This window comes from Falco cherrug, chromosome 15, assembly GCF_023634085.1.
Source record: "Falco cherrug isolate bFalChe1 chromosome 15, bFalChe1.pri, whole genome shotgun sequence".
In the NCBI taxonomy this organism is placed as follows: domain Eukaryota; kingdom Metazoa; phylum Chordata; class Aves; order Falconiformes; family Falconidae; genus Falco; species Falco cherrug.
In genome coordinates, this window is record NC_073711.1 from 11,456,903 (window position 1) to 11,479,361 (window position 22,459).

The window sequence follows — 22,459 nt, forward strand, 5'->3', positions numbered from 1 at the left end:
GATTTCAGGAGCCATGGGGGTGTGTGTCATCAGTATCTCTGGTTAGTTCAAAGGACCAGGGACTAACCCTTACTTCATCTTCAGGATGACAACAGACAAACTGGAAAGAAAGCAGAAAAGTACAACTCAGTGCCTGTGGAAAAGTGTTTAGGATGCCCATGCATCCATAGGTAGCAGAAAGGTAGGATGCTGGGAAGCATGTGAAAGACACCTCCTCCCCACCACTTCTCTGTACACATGCAACCTGAGTATCTTAAACTGTGCTTGGAAATGCCCAGGAATTAGTAGGATGTTTAGCTCCTGTTTCCTATCAGTTCATCTCTCACTCAGAAAATTACTGTGGATGAAAAAAGCAACTTATTGCACCGACCTCCCCTTGACTTCAGCTGAAGTCCTATTTGCACGTGTGCCAAACAGGTTGAGGAAAATGCTCGCCAAGGTTTCGTGCTGTGAGCAATAGATTCAGCATCTCAACTGGCCTCTGCATTTTGATGGTTTTGTTACAGGAAGGTTTTCCTCCTGGCAGACTTTGAACACACAGAAAACACAGTTTCAGTTTCAAGCTCCTGCATCAGCCCAGAAGTAAATTAGGAGAGATATGTGACCAGGCATGTTTCTGTGTTTAAGAGGAAAGTGTTGTTTAGAAGCTCTCACAAAAATGTGAAAGGAAACAAAATATAAGTAAGTCTTCTGCAATTTCTGAGCAGATTGCATGATGAATTTCAGAACCCAGGAGTAAAAATTACCTTCCTCTCCTAAGAACTTCTACTTGGATATGGTAATGTCATTATTGATAACCCAGTTGTACCATTACCGAATGCCACCCTGTATGTGTCCCCTCGGTTGGAAAGTAGTGTATCTCACACTTTTTCTTCAGGTACCTCTCTTTGAAGAAAATCATGTTACTAAGCTATCTGCTTGTTAGCTTTTCCTCTCCTTCAGCTAAATGGAAGAAGGAAATATGCATGTTCCTCTGGCAAACAATAGATAGAGAAATAAAAGAAAAATCAGAGGACATGAATGAGGTTCCATCACAGCAAGAAATTTAAGAGGTTAGAGATGACAATAATGGGCATGGTGTGTAGCCTGAAGTAATCTTGTAAACTTAAGGGAACCGGAGCAGATAATCCAACGTGCTTTTTCTGTCTCTGTTGTCTTCCAATTACTAGCTAACATCAGGCTACACAGAAAATTTCTACTGATGGTGACAGAACTTCTAGCCAGATCTGAAAGAAAGGGGTACAACCAAGTGATTCTAGGATGTAACCCCCTTAAACTGATTTATTCCTTAAGCATGTCATCGTCTTGGATCACAGCCTTGATCTTAAGCTTGTGCATATGTTATATTTCAAAATTATCCTCAGTTTGGTCTTGTTTGTTGTCCTGACGTATAACCCTTTATCTTTGTGAGTTTGGCATGTTTTAGGTTAGGACAAGTAGCTTAGAAACCCCTTAAATAGGATTTGGAAGAGGAGTTCTTTTTCATGACTGAAATTTAGAAATAAATATGAAAGTACGACATACTAAACCCTAATAATGAAACCGTATTGCATAACTAAGTTTCCTTCTCAGATAAATTCTACAACACCATAAACATATGTCATTGTTAATAGCCATTTATAATAGAAACATAGAGGATTATCTAGTTATAGTGCAATTTCAGTTTTCCTAAATATTTATTCACTTCATGGTTTGCTTGGTTAAAATATGATCTCTTACTCTGCTTCTTGTTTGATCTTTGATTCAGTCTCCAAGCAGTTGTTTGAATGGTGGTGGGAGTAGCAATCTGTCTGATGTGTCTTTGATGCTGTCTGTGGGCTCTTTCACCTAATAAATAAGCAAGGAATTAGTTTAACATCCAGCTTAATGTTGGTAGTTAAACAAAACTGGCACCTTGATTTTTACCCCTGCATTTCTGTGCCTGTTGTTAAAATAGGCTTATAAATCAGATACCTTCCTAAATGAATTTTATTCTAGAACTTTGCTTTCTATTCTGTAAGTTTAAGTAGACCTTGAAAAATTCAGCTTAAGCTCTATGCAAATCCTTCTAAACTGGGCCCTTTATATACATGCATTCCTTTTTATGTGAACAGTACTTTGTTAATGGTTCAATAATTAAGAGAGTTTACATTTTAAAGACTTCAGGTTTTAATTGGTTGAATATTAATCACAGATCACTTTCAGTTCTGTTGTGATATGCAAATTATTGATGTCTCAGCTGCATTTGTTTTCAGGTATCAGTCTATCCGCATAATGCAAAATAACATTCTGCAATTATTTCAATTAGATGCAGTCAGCCTTTGGAGCCAGCTATTTATTTTATTTCTCTAAATGAAGAAAGCAGTTGCTGTTTTCCATTCCCTGGTGTTTACTGCCCAGAACTAGCACTCACAACTGGTATGTGTGCAACACATAAACAGTTTCCTAAGTGAATTATGTTAGCATTCACGGTAAAGGGACAAGCAGTTGAACTCCTCTTGCAAGATTTCATTAGGCTAACTGATTCTTCTGCCTTGGTAAGTGCTGTCACCTTGTTTAGAGGTATTCATTACCATTTTAAAGTATATTATGAAAAGTAAAGCAAACAGGGTTTCTTAATTAGCAGAATCTGTTTTGCACAAGTGCATAACATTAGAGGATTAATTATTTTTTTTTTTCATCAGACTGCAGCTGTTACCTAAGCAGAGGAGGAATTTCACCTAACCGCAAAGAATGAGATACACAAATAGCTGTGTTGTCTTAAGACCGGGTCGGCTATGTCTCCTCACAGCGATTTTGTTCCATAATTGCAATTCACATTAAATGCAGCAAATGCTACCATCCTGCCCACTCAGTTTCCACCTCTACTTTTGTTTCAAGCCGGGGCGGGGGGGAAGGGGAAGATGAGGGGGAGCGTCCTTTCTTCTCTTCCCCCGCTCTGCTTCCCCCGGCCGCGGTGCGGAGCGGCGCGGAGCCAGGCGCTGGGCGGGCGGGGGCGGGATAGCCCCGTCCTGGCGGTGCCCCGGGCGGCACTTGTAGCTGCTGCGCGCCGCCCATGGCAGCCCCGCGGCCCCGCCGCTCTCGCCGCCCCGGGGGGCGCCTCTCGCCCCGCCGCGCCCGCTGGAGCTCCGCGGGGGCGCAGCCCGACAGCTCCCCGGGAGAGGTAACGGCGGCGCGGCGCGCCTCCGGGAGCGGCTTCCGCGGGTGCGGTGCGCTGGGGTCGCTCCTCCGGAGCGGCGCCTCCTTCCTCCCCGCCAAAGCTGCGTCCGAGCGCTCGGTGCGTGCGTGCATGTGTGTGTGTGCGAGTGTGCGTGTGGCGAAGGGGAGGGGGCTCGCTGCGTGCGAGGGGTGGGCGAGAGCAGTGCGATGGGAGCGGGTGCCCGTGTGCAGAGGGATCCTCTCCCCGCATGTGTGCGGGGGACCGCGGTGTCGGGGCAGGGCTCAGCGAGGCGGCTGCTGCATGCGGCGCAGCCCGCCGGCGTACCGCAGCGCCGGGCTTCGCCTCGCTCCGCGCCCCGGCGCTCGGCGCGGCCAGGGGGGCTCGCAGGGGCGGGCGCCCGGCTGCCCCCGCCGCTCGGTGCCTGCGCGGAGCTGCCGGAGGGGAGACCTCGCGGGGAGAGCGGCGGAGCGCAGCCGAGCGGGGCCGCGGCGACCCCGGCCGCCGAGGTAGGGAAGGTGCCGGGCTCGCCGCGGAGCGCCGCCGGGAGCATCGCCGGGGGCGGCCGGCCGCCCCGCCGGGCGTGTGAGTGCGGGCGGGGAGAGGGGGCACGGCGGGGCTGCCTTGACATTGGCGTTTTAATTTCTTTTAATTATTGTGAAGCTTTGGTTTCATTGGTGTAATAATTGCTGCTGTTATTTTAAAGGCGGCGCGGGGGGGGGGGGGGGGCGACACGAGGCGGCAGTGGCTTGCTGCCGGAGCCTCTGCCATCGCGCTCGCCTCTCCCCGCCAGCTGGGCGCCTCCCGCAGCCGCGGGCCAGCGGCACCGGGCGTCGCGCTGCCCGCTCGCAGCCCTGCCGGGGGAGCGGGCGAGCGGAGGGACGGGGGCCGGGCGGCCCGGGGAAGGCGGCGGAGGTGTGGGAGGGACGGGGAGGGCAGGCTCTGCGCAGTGGGGCTGGGGAAGGGGGTGTGGGAATGTGCTGCGGGCTGGACTTTTGCAAAGGTGCCCGGGGTGGGGGGCGGTGATGAGCATTGGCGGCGGGGACCGCGGCGGCACGGTGGTGCCTACGGCCAAGGAGGGCGGGAGGAACGCGGGGCTGCAGTGCCGCGCTGTGCCCGCGCCCGGCCGGCATGTGCGTGCGCCGTGTGTGCGCCCGTGTCCCTCCTGTCTTCCCCCGCCGGGAGGCAGAGGGCGACGGGGCGACCACGACAGAGGGGAGCCGGCACCAGCCGAGCCGGTTGCGGCAAAAAATTGCGGTAGTGCCAGCACTCTTGGCCGGGCTCGCGGACCGGCCGCCAGCCCCGCGCAGCGCCCGCAGTGTGCCCGCTCGGCACCGGCCGGGGGCCCGGGGCTGAGGAAGAAGAGGGGACTGGAGCGTGGGCGAGGCAGGGATACGGGGGGACGGCGCCTGGGAGGGGGAGGGAGGTGGAGCGGTGAGGGCGCGGGGACATACTTGGTCTTGCCCCTCTGGGCGCGCTCGCCGGGGTCGGGAGCCTGCGGGCATCAGCAGCGGCAGCTCCGCTCCCTGTTCTCCCCGCGGTCCCTCTCCGAGGCCTCCTTGAACCCCTTCAGGCATCCCTTCCCCTCATCCTTCCTTGCTTCCTCTCAGCTTTCCCTCTCCCTCTTGTCCTTCTGCCCTCCCTCCCTCAGCCCTCTCTGCCCTCCCTTCCAGGTCCCCCGGCGCATCCTCCCCTCCTTGCGGCTCCCTCCAGCCCGATTCTCCTCCCTCCAGCTGGCTCCTGCTCTCTCCACTTCCACCCTGGCTCCCTCCTGCCAAGTCGGTGCCTTCCCACAGCAGGAAATGAAAGGGACAAGTTGGGAAATGGGGGGAATGGGGAAGGTGGGGGGAGCAGTGTATTGATTATTGACTGGTTTGCTTTAAAAAAAAAAAAAAAAAAAAGAAAAGAAAAAAAAAGAAAGACACCAACAAGCTACTCTTTAACTCAGAGGAAATGCTGTGGCTCCAGTTCTTCTGCGTAAAAAATGGCAGCTCAGCTGGCTGACTATATATGAAGGGTTCTTGAAAGCCACCTATGTACCAGTGCAGGGATAAGAGCACATTAGATAATGTTGTTGTTGTTGTTTTGTTGTTTGTTTGTTGTGGTTTTTTTTAAAAAAACAAGTTCTTCTCAGGTTTCAGTAGTGTCAGGATGGTGAACTGTGACTTTGTTTTGCCCTGCAAGCCAGGGTATTGTTATTCCTGGGGCTGGGGCTGTATGAGTGCATGCTTCTTCCGTATTTGTGTGCTTCCATTGCTCAACCAGAGCTGATCTTGTGTTGTGGATAGTTCATTGCATTTCTGCAATCGGTTTTACCCCCTATATTTATGTAAACTAGGTATCATCATTGACAGAAACAATGTGTGTGCATGCCTATGTATCCCTTGAGTGAATCCCAACAGTATAGTGATAATCTGTATGTGTTGATGCTGTAGATACATACATTGAGTATTTACTTTGCTTTTTGTGTCTGCATTTTCATCCTTTCTATGTTGTGCTATGCCAACCCAGATGTTTGGGCATGTATAACACCAGCATTTGTGTTTATTATCCCTGAAATGCACGGCAACATATGAGCAGTGCAGGACTGAGGAGAGTAAATGTGCATAAAATTGGAATCTCCTTTGGTTATTTCACTTTGTTAGTTATGCATGCTTGGCATGTACAAGAGGTAGAAATATATTTGACAGACCTCAGAGTTATTTGTGTTTGTCTACAGAAATTTACATTCTGTATTTCAAATCATTCTAGCTCCCATGTATTTGTTTGGTTGTTAAAATCTTTCATGTTATTTTAAATTCAGTGCTTGTAGTTTATCTATAATCCTTGGCAGGTACAGTACCTCAGTGGTACACATTTTTTAACCCAAATGACGTTTTGGAACAATGACAACTGAAAAAAATGTTTTCTTTTTTTCTTTCCTTCTTTCTTCTTTAGATTCTTTATCTTTGTTCAGGAGCCTAAGGTTGCTTGCTGATCACAAGAAGATGTTTCTGTGGTTCTTTCTGGTTCTGTCATCTCCAGTTTCTTCTACAACTGCAGATGCTGATATATCTGTGGAAATTTGCAATGTTTGCTCCTGTGTGTCAGTTGAGAATGTACTCTATGTCAACTGTGAGAAGGTTGCAGTCTACAGACCAAATCAGCTTAAACCACCATGGTCTAATTTTTACCACCTCAACTTTCAAAACAACCTGCTAATTATTTTATATCCAAATTCCTTTCTTAATTTTACACATGCCGTGTCCTTGCAACTGGGTAATAATAAGTTACAGAACATTGAGGGAGGGGCCTTTATGGGTCTTAGTGCATTAAAACAGTTGCACCTGAACAACAATGAATTAAAGATTCTCCGAGCTGACACGTTCCTTGGCATAGAGAACTTGGAGTATCTCCAAGCTGACTACAATTTAATCAAGTTTATTGAACGGGGAGCCTTCAATAAGCTTCACAAGCTGAAAGTCCTGATTCTTAATGACAATCTGATTTCATTCCTTCCCGATAATATTTTTCGATTTGCTTCTCTAACCCATCTGGATATACGAGGGAATCGAATACAGAAGCTTCCATACATTGGAGTTCTGGAACACATTGGACGAATTGTCGAATTGCAGCTGGAAGACAACCCCTGGAATTGTACTTGTGATTTGTTGCCTTTGAAAGCGTGGCTGGAGAACATGCCCTATAACATCTACATTGGAGAAGCTATCTGTGAAACACCCAGTGACTTGTATGGAAGGCTGCTGAAAGAAACCAACAAGCAAGAGCTGTGCTCCATGGGGACGGGGAGTGATTTTGATGTGCGCGTTCTGCCTCCTTTGCAGCTGGAGCCCGGCTACAGCACACCGAATGGCCACACCACTCAAACATCAGTGCACAGATTAGTCACAAAGCCGCCAAAGACTACAAATCCTTCAAAGATCTCGGGGATAGTAGCAGGCAAAGCACTATCTAATCGCAATCTCAGTCAAATCGTATCTTACCAGACCAGGGTGCCTCCTTTAACTCCGTGTCCAGTCCCCTGTGTTTGCAAAACGCATCCTTCAGACTTGGGATTAAGTGTAAATTGCCAAGAAAGAAATATAGAGTCAATGGCCGAACTTGTACCAAAACCCCTAAATGCCAAGAAACTGCATGTAAATGGCAATAATATTAAGGATGTGGACACTACAGATTTCCTTGAGTTTGAGGGGCTGGATCTGCTACATTTAGGCAGCAATCGGATTTCAGTGATCAAAGGAGAAGTTTTCCGCAACCTTACAAATTTACGGAGATTGTATCTCAATGGCAATCAGATAGAACGTCTGAGCCCAGAAATGTTTGCTGGGCTCCACAACCTGCAATATCTGTATTTGGAATACAATGTTATCAAAGAAATCCTAGCAGGCACCTTTGACTTAATGCCAAATTTGCAGTTGCTCTACCTGAACAACAATCTTCTACGAAGCTTGCCGGCATACATTTTTGCTGGTGCACCACTTGCTAGACTGAATCTGAGGAACAATCATTTCATGTATTTACCTGTAAGTGGCGTTCTTGATCAGCTAAAATCTCTTACACAGATTGATTTGGAAGGTAATCCGTGGGACTGCACTTGTGATTTAGTTGCTTTAAAACTGTGGCTTGAAAAGCTAAATGAAGGTATTGTGGTGAAGGAATTGAAATGTGAAACACCTGTACAGTTTGCTAACATTGAACTTAAGTCTCTGAAAAATGAGATCCTCTGTCCTAAGCTTTTAAACAAGCCATCTGCTCTGTTCACTAGTCCTGTGCCCGCTGTTACTTTTACAACGCCACTGGGACCGGTTCGGAGTCCTCCTGGTGGCCCAGTTCCATTGTCCATCCTAATCTTAAGCATATTAGTTGTGCTTATTTTAACAGTGTTTGTTGCTTTTTGCCTTCTTGTTTTTGTGCTTCGGCGCAACAAAAAACCAACTGTAAAGCACGAAGGGATTGGAAATCAAGAATGCAGTTCTATGCAACTGCAGCTAAGAAAGCACGATCACAAGTCAAACAAAAAAGAGGGACTAGGTGCAGAGGCCTTCATTCCTCAAACCATTGAGCAGATGAGCAAAAGTCATACCTGTGGCTTAAAAGAGTCTGAAACGGGCTTCATGTTTGCTGACCCACCAGGGCAAAAAGTCATTCTGAGAAATATTAATGACAAGGAGAAGGATTTATTGCATGTGGATACCAGAAAAAGACTTAGCACAATCGATGAACTGGATGAGTTATTCCCTGGGAGGGATTCCAATGTATTTATTCAAAATTTTCTTGAAAGTAAAAAAGAATACAACAGCATAGGGGTCAGTGGCTTTGAAATACGTTATCCAGAGAAACTACAAGACAAAAAAAGCAAGAAATCTCTAATAGGTGGTAATCATAGTAAAATTGTAGTAGAACAAAGAAAAAGTGAATATTTTGAACTAAAAGCTAAACTTCAAGGTTCACCTGACTACCTACAAGTCCTTGAAGAACAAACAGCTTTGAATAAAATATAGGTCATACAATCTTATCACCTACAGAGGACATTTATTTAATGATGAAAGTGCCTTTTGTTGACTTTTAACTTCCAAATGCTCTATTATATTGGTAGGCATAGAGGCAGGTGTATCCAAGGGTGTCTGATTAACTGTAGCTGCATACGATTTGTCAAGTAGAGGAGAATTTCCTTAATAGAATTTCCTACATAAAGCTCATGCCCTGTGGAATTCTGTAGGGATACTGCAAACTCTATTGCCAAAGGGATGCTTTATACACGTTACACTGAATTTAACCTCAAGAGGCATATATGTTTTGTACCTTAAATGCAAAACCATCGTCTCCTTGTGATTTGTTAGAACAAACACAAGAAACCTGGTACTGGTATTTGTACCTCAGCTGGGTCCTTCATCCTGCACGTGGATTTAAGTTGGTGGAACTGGAGTAATCCTTTGATTTGTGGTGTTGTAATGGCACTGTTTAAAGATTATCTGGAAAGTAACAAGCATGCAAAGAGAGAACATTCGATAGTATGTGTAAATTGGTTACATTTATGGCCTGCATCTTGAAACCACTGGAATTATAATGTTAAATTGTGCAAATATTTGTTTAAAATATACCATGCATTACATACCTATGAAATAAATTTGACCACTTGAAGCATACATGTCTATACATAAAATTAAAAGAAAAAAGAGAGAAAATAGTTCAACCTGACTTCTGCAGTATTTGTGGCACCTGAAGAAAACATTTGAGGTTTATGCAGAATCTGTTGTAAGACTCATCTCCAATTAAATCTAGAGTTCCTTCTCGGTTATGTGAAACGCTTGCAACCTCAACAGGTTGTCCAATATTGTGAAAGTGCTTACTATGTGAGCGTAGCAGAAATTATTTTTGTAATATAATTCATATTTATGAAATACTTTGTATACTAAATAGGAAAAAATATGTACTCCTTAATATGTATTTAATATGCCTGACTTGTTTTCCCGATCACAATGCATTAATCATTCAGTATAAATAAAAGCAGAACAATATACCAAACAGAAACCGGGGATGTGATGTATAGAATCATCCAGAATTAAGTGATCAGATATAATAATAATAAAATTGTTCTGTACTATTCTTGTGAAATTAGCATATTATCTTATTTCAGATTTGTTACCAATTGTGCATTTTAAAATAGATTCATTAGTTTTTTAGTATTGTGTCTCAGGCAGTTATTTGCCATCAGTTGTCTTGCTTTTCAGGGTTCTACAGCTTAACCTAAATAGTTTTCACTACAAGTATTTACAGAATTCATGGTAAGGGTAATATTTTAATTGTATATGCATAAGTTTTCTGTTCTTATTATCTGTCTGGCTGCTGTCAGTCAGAAGAAACTGAATCAGAACAGTAAACAAAATGGCAAATCATGTCTATTTAAAACCACAGTGTAAAATGAATATAGTGGTCTCAGTTCAGAGTATTGTGTAGCTCGTATCTAGAGAGTGAAAACCTGCCTTTGTGAAAGCTGAATCTGAATAGCTAGGAAAAAATAGTCAGAATGGAAAATCCCCACTGTATCTCATTGATAGATAGTACCTTGAGATGAGAATGGAGATATATTGGTAACATATCATACAACAGGTCTATACTATGAGATTAACAAAAGTTCTTTGACTTGAAAAGGAATTTTTTCATTCATTTAAATGAGCTTTGGATAAGACCATCTATCCCCTTTGCTTCCAGAACCTTCCCCTCCGCCTTTTATAATCAATACATAAATCAATTAAGATTAGTAGGATATAAACATGAATGTTTTTCATGAATGTGAAACTAGCAAGTATTATAGCAAGACCCAATCACAATACTGTGGAGAAGGCTGTGTCAGCTATTTCCATTATAAACCTCTAATTTCAGGGCTTTATGACTCTGCTGTGAAATTTGTATTCTGGAATGGTACCTGGCAAACAGCCTGCAGTATATTTTTAACAAAGGTAAAAAAAAAAAAAAAAAAAAAAAAGGCAAAAAAAAAAAAGCTGCTTCTTTATTTAAGAGAAAGCAAAACAAAACATTTTTCTACTTTCAGATATTTGTTTATGCTCTTGTAACTTAGAAAGAGGGTCACTTTATTATTTTCCGCCATACTACAAAGTATATACATGACTTAAGATAATAAAATTATAACAGATAAATTAATGGCTGAGTTTCTTTCAAAAAGCTGCTGTTATCAATGCACAATAATTGACTTCTTTCAGGATGTTATAGGGATTTTCAGGACACGGACACTATGTGCATAAGCATTTCTAGCATAAAAAGTTCTTGGTTGACTAATGATTCGATAAGTGGCTGAGGCTTGAATAAGAACATTTGAACTTACTCTGTCAAGAGTCTGTGGATTAAGGAGTGTTGCACATGCACTGATATAACAGACTGTAATGGTTCCATCAGTAGGCTAAGAATATTGGGTCACTGTGCCTGCTCTGCATGGTGCTGCATGGCTTTCGGGATGTGTCTGGGTTTACTGGGATTTGCCAAAGCGTGAGGCTCCTGACGCACTTCAGTGCATTGTCAGAGACTGTCATGTCCCATACCCTGCTGAAAGGCATGCATTTAAAATATTAAAAATAGCCAATAAGCCAATACTTTTAAGTGATGGTAAAAGTGATATGCTTATGACTCATGTTGTCCTGAGTTAAGATAAATGATCATGCCTTCTTCAGGTAAAAAAATAATGGTGGGGGTTTGTTTGTTTTGTGTTCTGGGGTGGGTTTTTTTTTTTTGGTTTGTTTGGTATTTTTGGTGGTGTTTTGGGGTATGGGGTTTGGGGTTTTGGTTGGTTGGTTGGTTGGTTTTGGTTTTTTTTTATGAGATCTTCTATTCAGTGATCAAAAGAGGAAGAACTGAACCGTTATCCTGTACCATTATATGGGGTCGTAAACTGGGTAAGATTTTCATTGAGGTCTCAACCCAGTAAAGTGTTTAAACTCAGCCTAAATCATGTGCAGAGGTACTTATTCATGAGCTAGTAATTAAACACCTGCCCAAGAGTGAGGTTTAGATAGGGTTTTGTCATTGACTTCAAAAAAAGCCAGCTCAGAAACATTGTATATAATACACAGAGCCCAGCGACTCTTTTGGGATTATGCAGTTGAGCGTAGGTTCACCAGCATCAATAAAGGTTGCATAGCCTGAGCCTAGAAATGGTTCCTAAGTGTTTTACATATATGATGCAGTATGTAGGCATAATACTGTGAGTGAAGAATGCAGAAGTTGGCAAAATCACTATATTTCTGTGAAACTGTTACTTTGAATGACAACTTTTATGTCAGTTGATTTCCTCCATGTTTTGAAGCAGTGTATGTGTCTGCACAGCAGTTTTAGCGTAATGTTCATTCAAATCTATAGTCAGTCTGTCTGGGAAGGTGACTCTTCGGATGTGGCTTAAGAGATTTGTCTGTTCATTATATTGGTTTGAGTGGCCATGCTTGTAAAATGGCTGTTAAGACCCATAGACATAATCAGTGAAGGTGTTAATCTGTTGTCTTCATTGTATTATAAAGAAATTTCCATTTTTAAATGAAATCAATAGTGTAATCTTTTCTTCGAAAAAGAAAAAAATTGTGCAATTTTATCAGAAAGCAACTACCATGGTGCAAGAACACAAGACCATTAGACAATTTACATTTTGCATTTAGTGTTCAAGATTGATAATAATATAGAAATCTAGTATAAAAGTCTTTAATTATGTTTTTTAAAAAGCCATAATAATTACATAAATTATAAAAGGCATGGCCTTGTGAATAGTGTTAACAAATGTTTCAGAATCAACAAAATACATCCAGAACTTGATGGTGGTATAATATCTATAATATCTTTTGCATGATTTGTACATTGATATTGTATGAAATGAGCACAGTGAGATTTTTTTTTTTTGGTTGCATCCAAAGAGTTAGGAAGGAAATATAACAAGAATGTATTTATAATCACTCTATTTTGAAATAAAGTAAAGAAAACAAAATTTATTGGTTTTACCCTGCTTCAATCATTGTTGTTTTAGGTTAGTTTATAATTAAGATAGTTACTTATAATATCAAGTCCAGTGTAAAACATAGAAAACTATTGTTTATGAGTTTTGTTTGCCTTCAACAGCATCAAAATATTAGCCAGCGTTGACTTAAACTTTTGTATAAAATATTAATAAATTTGGTACTATTTTATTTCTGAAACTAGACTTTGTTAAGTGCCTGTAATGTTCTCCTTCAGATAATTTGTATTTAACTATAAAATAGTTAAACGGTAATGTTTTCTAATCACCGTGACAATTTGTTATTAATTTTTATGAATTGTCTAACAAAACCCTCCTGGCCTCTGTATATAAAATTGTCCCTCCAAATTCACTGAAATCCTTTTGCATTAGTAGCACAAGCAGAATTTAGTTTTTAGTTGGATTCTGAGATCTCCAACACAGAAGTATTAGAGGAACAATCACATGAACAATCACATAATGCTAGCGGCGTTTGGTTTCATTCTGCTCCCTTCTTATTAATCATTTTGAATAAGAGAATTGTTCAGAGGAAAGAAAAGTTAGTTTATTCTTAGCAAAAAGAAAAATATCAGTCCATGTAGCATTTCCATTGGTTAGGTTAATTTTATAAATCAAATTGTAAAAGACATCTTTAGGTAGTTTAACTTCCAAATTTAGATTTTGTAGTAAAAATATTTTACAAATCCTTATTAAAATCTTCATGAGAGGGGAGAAAAGCAGGGAAAAAATACATCTAGATTAAATATTCCCTGTTGTGTAGGATTTAACATGCATTGTAATGGTGGAGAATGAGAATCAGAATGTGCTACGGACTAGAAAATCAGGACCAGATATGGATTTTTTTTGCTGCCAGTTGCAGTGTAATGTTAAAAGCATTAATTAAAAAAGGCCCCTGTATGTATTCTATAGATTTTCTTTCTAAATAAAAACTCGAGAATCAAGAATAAGTATACATATATTGGAAATAATATGCCTGCACTGATTTCCTGAATGTAGGGGAACTTGACAGTTTTATGTTAATGTGTTTTTTCTTTATTTAGTCTTTATTTCTAACTGCAATTCATTCATCTTTATGTATTCTGATTGTTGCTGTGTTGAAAAATAAAAAAAAATAGGAATGTTACTGCTCAGGCACAAACTCATCTCAGAAATTTACCAATGTAAATCCTGTCTAACTCAATGGGCTTCAATGGAATCAAATGAGCCTCACCCTAGTGAATGCAAAAGCTGAAATTTACCAGTATAGGTGAGGACCTGATTTGTCTGCCATTGCAATTAAAAATATGATAAGTCATTTATTACTTGAAATAAAATATAATATTGCTTTATGCTCTATCGATTTGTGTGGTAAAGCTGTTATTAGTTTCAAATAACCGTAGAGCAGAGCATGGAGTAGGTGGGGGTCCTGTGTCCATTTGATGTCAGTGGAACTCTACAATGATTCAAGAGTTGTGGGCATCCTGTAGTATCCATAGTACAAAGCTATTTAAATTTGCTCTTTTAATACATAGACTTGGGATATACACCACATAAAAATGCGATCTTAACAATACAATTTATTTTCTCTCTATAACGGAAAAAAACTTACCTGGCTCTTCTTTCTCATTAAGTAGGGACTTTATGGCAAGTATCTTTACTTCACTGTTAGTTTTATTCATCTTCATTAGTAATATTTGAGATAATTTATTTATTGTCTGAAAACAGTACATTTTGATCAGTGTGTTATTTTTAAAATACCAGTCAGTAACAGGTTGATGGTGTGTTATATTGATTTTTCATTCTCTTGCTGGGGATTTTTTGCAGTCACTTAACACTAAGTTATTTCTTAAAAGCAAAAATAACAATCAGATAAGAAAAAGAGACCTAGCTGGTACTAAATCTGATTTTTTTTGTACGTGTGACCAGGAAGACTTAAAGTCCTCTAAGTCAACTCTGATGGGTACACAAGTGTTACACCATTGTCCCTTTGGTCATCGTTTAACTAGAAAACAACAGGTGATCTCTATATGGTTAAGTAGTCATTTTGCATATGTACAATAACAAGGAAGTCTTCTTCAGTTTCCCTCATCCACAAGCATTTCACTGCTTGATTTTAATGTCATGTAATTTCCTAGGACTGTGTGCACTATGGCCTTCCAGGGCATTCTTCATGCTCTCACTTCATCTTCAGTGTGCTCAGTCCCTTACAGCTGAATGTTTGTCTAGGCATTGGCTAACAGCAGTTTCCAAAGAGGCAAAGAACTAGGATCTGTCAATTTGCAAAAACCAGCTAAAAAAGGCAAATTGTAGGAGACTGTCCTGGATGGTTTCTGAGTCATGTCAGATGAGGTATGACCCAAAACTGGGGTAGGAAATGGTTTAAGCTTCTGTTAGCAAGATTCATGCTGAGCTTTTGAAGCTGGACAGTCACCATTTTTCATGACTCTTAAGGTGTACAGTGAAACGTAAATGTGATTCAGTTAATTGAATCCTGACAGTCTGTGGGCTAAATCCTGCAGACATCTGTACCCACACACCCAATCTAGGTTTTGGTGTCACTCTTCACTGAAGAGTCTTGGGCAAATTAGGTTAAACCAGATGTGATATCTGTTTCTTAATGAGGCTTTTATCTGAGACGTGGATGCATTTGTGTGTAGGTTGGATGCTGTTTGGGTATGGAGGTTAGTCCGTACCTAATGTTTGTTGAGCAGTTTCTTTGGTAGAGTCACTTTTTATGAGATACATTAGTGCTTATATCTGAATATGAGATGCTGCACAGTAAGTACATCTCAATGAGCAGAGTCACAAAGGGCAGAGTGTTTTGACAGATTTTGAGCTCTTCACTGCAAGAAACTACAGGAAACAATGTACCATGCAGCAGATTTCCTTGCTCCCTGGCAGCATTTAATAGACTCTGTGAGTCCTTCTCAGCAGGGTATTATTCTTGTCTACACATCGCAAATAAGGCTCCAGGTCACCAGTCTGGTATATGTGCACTTTGTGTTTGCTTATACCCCAAAAAAATTTTGTGGAGAAGGGTGGGAGAAGAAATTGTATTTTTTTCCTGAAAAGCAAAATGGGCTAAATTTGAATTTTTCAGGATTGAAAAAGAAAAATACAGATTATCTAAAGAATGGTCAGATTGTTTGGTAATATCTGTATTTAGAAAGTATTTTACTAAAAGAGAGAGAGAAAAAGCAGTTTTCTATTTTTAGCATGCAGCTTTTCAACTTGTTCCATTCTTAGGTTAGAATATGCCCTGGGAGACAAGGGACTCACATGTACAGCTCAGGGCACAATTTAGCTGCAAAGATACATCCTAAACATCTTGCTGCCTTTTGTGTGGTAGAAATTAAATGCAAGGTTTAAAACGTTCCCTCTCTGCTTGCTTCAATGGAAGTCAGGTCAGTTGGTGTTCTTCAGGACCAGTCTTTAACCTCCTGTTGAGGTGTGTCTGCAATTCCATGAAGTTAGCAACAAGATTACAAATGTCATTCAAGGGGTGATGTCTTTGGATGGGGTTAACACTTTGAAGTAATTGGGGTTCTTAAGAGTTTCTTTCTTAAATATTGACATGTAGTTGCACTGTTTTATCCTCATCTTTTCTTTTGGGATCAGTTCAATAAATTGGTAGTTTTACAAATGTGATCAGGAGATTATGTCCAAATGTACAGCAAAAAAACCTTTGCTTTTAATTCTTATGGTTTTCTAAGATGTAAATAAAGAACAACAACATCATGAATAACCTATATTTAAGATTTCTTTTGTTCAATGAAAATGACTTTTGCCTTAACTGAGTGAAATTCAGAAAGTACTTTGAGAGAATTGGGATACTGCCAACAAATAAGGTATCTATTCTGTAATCCTGTCAAGAATATAAGCTATGGAAGCACTAAGACATTTTATCTTTTCAGTACCTTGCCCTAGAATTTGGAGTTTCACTTTAGCTGTTGGAGTGATGCCAGGAACATGATTTTATGATTTTGTTGCAAGTGTCACATACACAGTTAGTAACTAGCTGAAGTAATGGTCAACAAGAACTGTGCGACGCATTCTCTCTGTGTAGCTTTGTCAAGTAATTTATACCCACTTCAGCATATGACAGCAAAGATAGTAAGGATTATATATTGTAAAGTGTGTTGGAAAGGATTCCCGTACATTTGTAATGTGCTTTCCAAATGAAGGCAATATGCAAATGATGAGTATTATCAGCATAAAATCCATTTCAAAAGGGGAATACTATTGTACTGTACATAGTACTCTGTTGTTCAAACTGAGAAATATCACTGAAAGTGAATAAGGTGGTTTTTCCTTTCTGTAGACTTTTCTTCTTCAACCATAAATAGACCTGTTTTCTCTATACAGAGCAATACAGCTCTGAGTCATATGCAAGGAAATATATGAGCCTAAAAAAGACAAAAAAAAATCCGTTCCCTCCACAGAGAACATCTGCATTGTAATAATAAAATCACTCATATTTTTCAATAACATTGGGACCTCTGGCAGTTTCTGCTTATGCTGAAAAGTTGAGGGACTGGGATGCGGAATTGGAGCTGGTTCTTATTTCGTTTCTCCATACAAATATTCCCTTTGACATTGCTCATGCGTGAGGTCAGTTTGCCCAGTGTCTCTCAGTGCCATATGGGGTTAAAGCAACAATGTGTTACTTCTGCAGGCATTTGCCATGGGCCTCACAAACAGGATGGCCCCAGAGACAACAGAAGCATGGCAATGACCTTTGCTAAGGGCCTTCTGTACCCTCTGGAGCACACCTCTGTGGCGTGGCCTAGAACATCTATGGCTTGGGCCAAGAAACAAGGTTGTAGCAGGGCTCAGTAGCATCCTTGTTTTGGCATTGTAGGGAAGCAGAGTAACAGGAGAAGAACAGCATCTCATAATCAAGGATGTAAGAGTTTCTCTCTTTGACTGTCTGATATGTCAATGGGCTAATGCGTTTTGCAATGGGAAATCTTCACTTCTGCATCCTATCTAAACTAAAGTTTGGGACCAGGCTGGAAGCGCTTGCTTGACCAAATGTGTTGCCCTCCACAGTAAAACTAGACCAGAATCTCTGTGAAATCTGTGGGATGTATGTTTTTTCCCTGCCCTGTAAACAGTGTACAGTCAAAATTCCATTAACAGCTTTTAATGATTCTGTAATGTACTACCCATGATGCCTGTTCACATGCAAAATTGTCATCTCCATGCAGTATTGCTAAGTGTAACTGGCAGTAGATGGGGATGACCACTTTTTACTTCAAAGCCTATTGTGATGGCCGGACTCAGGTTGTTTTGTCTGATAATTACATATGCTTCTGACATAATAATTTATTTATTTTCTGAATCACAACACTGTTTCTCATTAACAAAGTGAGAAGGCTTTCACCTTTCTTTCCTTACCCTTCCATGCAGTAGAAATTCTTTTTCCAACCCATAAAGAACAATGAAAAGTCTTCTACAGAAAACCCCACTTTATGTAATGCACTGAAGATGGCACTGTAGTTACAACTTCAACCTGAATGATACAATACGCTTGTGTTTGTTGCTGGGAATTTATGATTTTTTAATTTATTTAGCTCAGCTAACACAAAGCCAAAGGTCAGTTTAATGCAGCACCACCCGACACTGCTACTGTAATTAAGGCTGGAGAAGTTTTTTGTCACTTAGACTTATTTGCAAGGAGATTGCAACTCAACCCAAACTGTGTGGAATAGTTTATAGCAGATCTTTGTAAAAATTGTTTGTTTGTTTGTTTGTTTGTTTGTTTTGCTTGTTTGTTTGTTTTTGTTAAAAAAAAAACAAGGAAGGTAAAGAAAATGCTGTTATGGATGTCACTTCTCCATGTCTGTAACCTTTACAGGCCATGTTAAGGCACATTACCACTGCAGCAGGGCTCTAAACACTGAATGGACCCCAGGGGACAGCTGTAGGGTATTAGTCGCACTATACAAACCTTCCAAAATTCAGTTTCCTATAGAGTTTTGAGGCTTTTATTCATGTGAAATGGGAGCTTCAAGTTAAGAAACAACTCAAGAAACAAACAGAAAGAATGGCAGTAACAGGTAAGAGTCACAATTGGGTAAATTTTAGTAAGAATGAAGAAAAACAAATGTAAATCAACAGTTATATAGTTCTGAAACAATGCTTTTATCCATTTCCTAACCCACTACTTTCAAGCCCTTCACTCATACCAGGTGGGAGTTGAGGTTTGGTTTGAAGTATGTGAGTAACTGGGCGCCTGTGCAGCCATTACTCGCACAGCTGCCTCCATCATATCTGAGCTATTTCGGAGGGGATTAAAAATGGAAGCCTTACATTCATTTTAGGATTTGTCTTGCTCTTCAGAAGTCAGCGGAACTATTTGTGTGAACTGCCACCATGGGGCTTTTTTCAGGTGTTGAGAAAAAAATGCAGGATTTAAAATCCCACTGATATCCATGAGAACCAGCCACTGACCTGAAAGACCTAATACTCTCTGTCAGCAACTCAAACCTGGGGAAGGGGCTGACTTTTTCAAAACTCCCAGAATATGTACTTATATGCCAGGCTGCAGAAAGAGAAGCGCTTAAGCTGTTTGAGAGGGGCTCGGCTCTTCTCTCTTGTCAGGAGTGACAGGCAAAGCCAGCCAGGTATCGCATGGTTTTAGAAAAACCTCTGCAAAAGGCCCACGGGTGTCACCTCCTGTCAGAGGGCCTGACCCCAGAGCCACTGAACATCCCTATCCGTGGGCTGTGGGATCTGGCCGGCGTGTCTGTGCCCTCTCCCAGGAGGATTTTTTCAGCCGCAGCCGCCTCAGGCCCAGCGCGGTGCAGGAGGGCAGGCAGCCTGCGGCATGGCTTGGCACTTAGTGAGCAGCGTGAGCCTCCTCCGGCTGCCTTCGCTCCGTGCCTGGCTGCGAAGGAGGACAGCCGCACGGGGAGAGGCGTTATGGAGAGCTCTGGAGCAGGGACACAGAGAAATAGACACAGAAATGCTTGTTTGGGAAACGATCTGACTGTGTTGCACATCAGCGGTAGAGGGTGGAAAGCAGCGCCGGGACCCTCCTCAGGCTCTGGCCTGCACTGAAGGGCCCAGCAGCTGTCGGGACTTGGTAGCCGGTACTTTTGCGGCTAGGGCTTGGGTCTCCCCCGCCCCAACAGGCATGTCAGACATCCTTTGTGTGCAGCTCTTCGAAGAGATGGGAGTCAAATAAGTAAATATGTTGAAGGCCTTGATCCTGGAATAACCCGGGTGGTGGCTCTTTAACGGTCCGGGCAGGGTGCTGCCCCGCACAGGGCAACCTCCCAGCTGCTGCCTCAGCGTGCCTGGCCTGCCCTCCTCCGCCAGCAACAACTGCCTGCAAACGCGCTGCCCTTCCCTCTGCAGGCCAGGGGGCTGCTCTTGTGCTGCCCTGAACGGAACCAGGAGTGAAGGATTGCTGTTCGGTCCACTGCGACCTCCAGTTTGACCAAACTGCCTGTGGGTGGTGGAGACGCACAAAGGAGCCAAGGAACCGGTGGCAAGGTAAGGGGATGTTTGAGAAGGAGCTGAAACAACTTGGGTTTGGAGGTCTAGAGCTGGAATTTTTGCTCAGAGGTGACTTTGGGGCCATGGGATCACTTAGAGGCCTGTGAAGCACTGAGTAAGAAAATTAGTGAGGTGGGAGCAGGCTAAGCTGCTACAAAAATAAATACTCTAACTTACATACTCATGTAAACTTTTAGACATCTCTGTGATGCATTGGCGACTAATATTTAATTTATCACTTATTAAATATTTCATTTTCATAGTTCTTTAATGGGAAGGTGATGGATTATGTTGTCTACAAGAATCTGTATATAAAAATCTGGCAGATCTCTCTGTCTTTTGAAAAACAATTATATTTATATCCAATTTGCAGGAGGTAAAATGCATTATGAAGAGATTATTCATGTGCAAATGTGTTGTCTCATTTTTGGTTTAGAAAAAGGCAGGAGTAAACACCAGCAGGCAGTATTTGCATTGCAAAGGGAGAGTTGTTATGAACCTGTAGTGAAACTGCCACCTGGATCTTCACTACCCCTATCATTACACAAAAGTTGAGCTGTTTGCTTCTACCTCCTACAGCTGATGGAGCAGTGATTATGTGAGAAGTTGAGATACCAGCACTGGTCCTAGTGCTAGCAAGACTTAAAAGTGATGCAGTGTCCTTGTGCTACCCCCCACCCCCCTGCCCCACACTGATGGGCAGTGCACTTAAGTCTCTGCACCCTCGGGAATTAAGCTCTTAGCTTCTGTGCCTCCTTGGGACTTGTGCCACTCTAATATCTAGACAGTGATGCAGCCCAAGACACTAGCTACTAGAGCTGAAACACTGTCAAAAAGCACTGTTGTGCAATCTTTCCCTGTTATTTTTTTCATGAAAATGGCATGTGAAAACTCCATGCCCCAGTCTCTCTCCTGTTTTGTGGTCACACATGGCCACCATCTTCACATGTTATGTCCCACACCATGTGCACAAATCCTGGCATATCTTGAAAGCAGTCTCCCTCTCAGTTCTCAAGCTTTCAACTGTGCAACAGACCATGAGCACCCTCTTCTAGTAGTTTTTGCTCTTAAATCAGTAAAGAACTTTCTTAGGTCCTTAATAGCAAGCTTAAGGTTAAGCATTTGTTTAAGCAATTTGCTAAACTGTGTTTTGCTGAATCCCTGCCAAATGAAAACAGATGGGCTAATTTACCCTGATGTTCTTCTGTAAGCCTTCAGGAGATCTGTAAGAGCAGCAATCTTGATGAAAGGTGTACTCCAAAGTGAGGGGCAGAGCTGAGTGATTCCAGGCCACAAAATGGCTTGCAGTTCTTTGGGAAGCTGTAGATTTGGGGATCGTGCTTGCCCTTCTCATCCCTCCTCTTCCAGGGAAGGGCAGCATCCTCTGCAAGGAGTGTCACCCCACCTGGTCATCCCTAGTGTCGTCTTGAGTATTGCCAAGGAATAGCAGTCTTCCCCCATTTGTCAACAAGAAACAGCTGTAGCTGGGTTGTTGTGAGCAGTGAGCAGGGCTCTTCTTTCTGCCATACTATCCAGTCTCTGCTGTAGGATGTTTGAAACAAGTCTGGTGGCATTTCTGGTGAGCCAGAGGGGACACAAACTGTTGATGGATCCTTAAAGCTGTTCCCTTTTAGTAAAGAGCAGTCAGTATAATTTGTCATGCTGTGGGACTGAGAGATTTTGTAGACTGATGTTAATACATTAGGATTTGGTATAAAATGTTGACGACTGTTCATCACTCAAGAAGTAATGTGATAAGTTTAAGGCTTTGCAATATGTCATATACTTCATATACTTTAAACAAGAATTAAATAATGGCTTATACAACATATTAATGAAATAAATTATTAGCCTAGGAACACAGAATTGTGGTGCTGTGGTTTTAAAGTAAGTGTTGTTCACAAACCTGAAAATGCTGCTAATGCTGACAGTCATGTTCAAATGCCCTGGCTGTTGTATAAAGTCTCAGAAAAGTATGTGACTAAGTGTAATACAGTCCGAAGGAAAAACAGCAAGTAAGCGTGGAATTAAAACCTTTAATGAAATTCAAAAGTAGGCTAAATCAATACATCATTGGCAGTATTTATTGTGCAAATGGTTTATTTAAGGTTTTTGTGTGTGTGTGTGGTTTGGTTTCTGTAACGGATGATACTCTTGCTATCCACAGGGAGTCTAGCTTATTACCAAAATGTGCCTGTTTATAATAGTTTTAATGCCAAATGAAAAAGTATGTGGCAGAAAGGAAGGGTGGAATTTGGACTTTAAAATGCCTCTCTCATGAATTATTTATACTATTTATTCTGCAAGATCAAATGCTGTTTTTAAAA

General features: G+C 41.8%; 1 protein-coding gene across 1 annotated transcript; it reads left to right on the plus strand.

Annotated features, from left to right (window-relative positions):
• Positions 1-6,073: 6,073 nt before the first annotated feature.
• SLITRK4 (SLIT and NTRK like family member 4) lies at positions 6,074-16,330 on the plus strand. The gene has a single exon (XM_005439977.4). It carries the CDS (start codon positions 6,124-6,126, stop codon positions 8,635-8,637), a length of 2,514 nt encoding a protein of 837 aa, XP_005440034.3. The 5' UTR covers positions 6,074-6,123; the 3' UTR covers positions 8,638-16,330.
• The last annotated feature ends 6,129 nt before the right edge of the window (positions 16,331-22,459 follow it).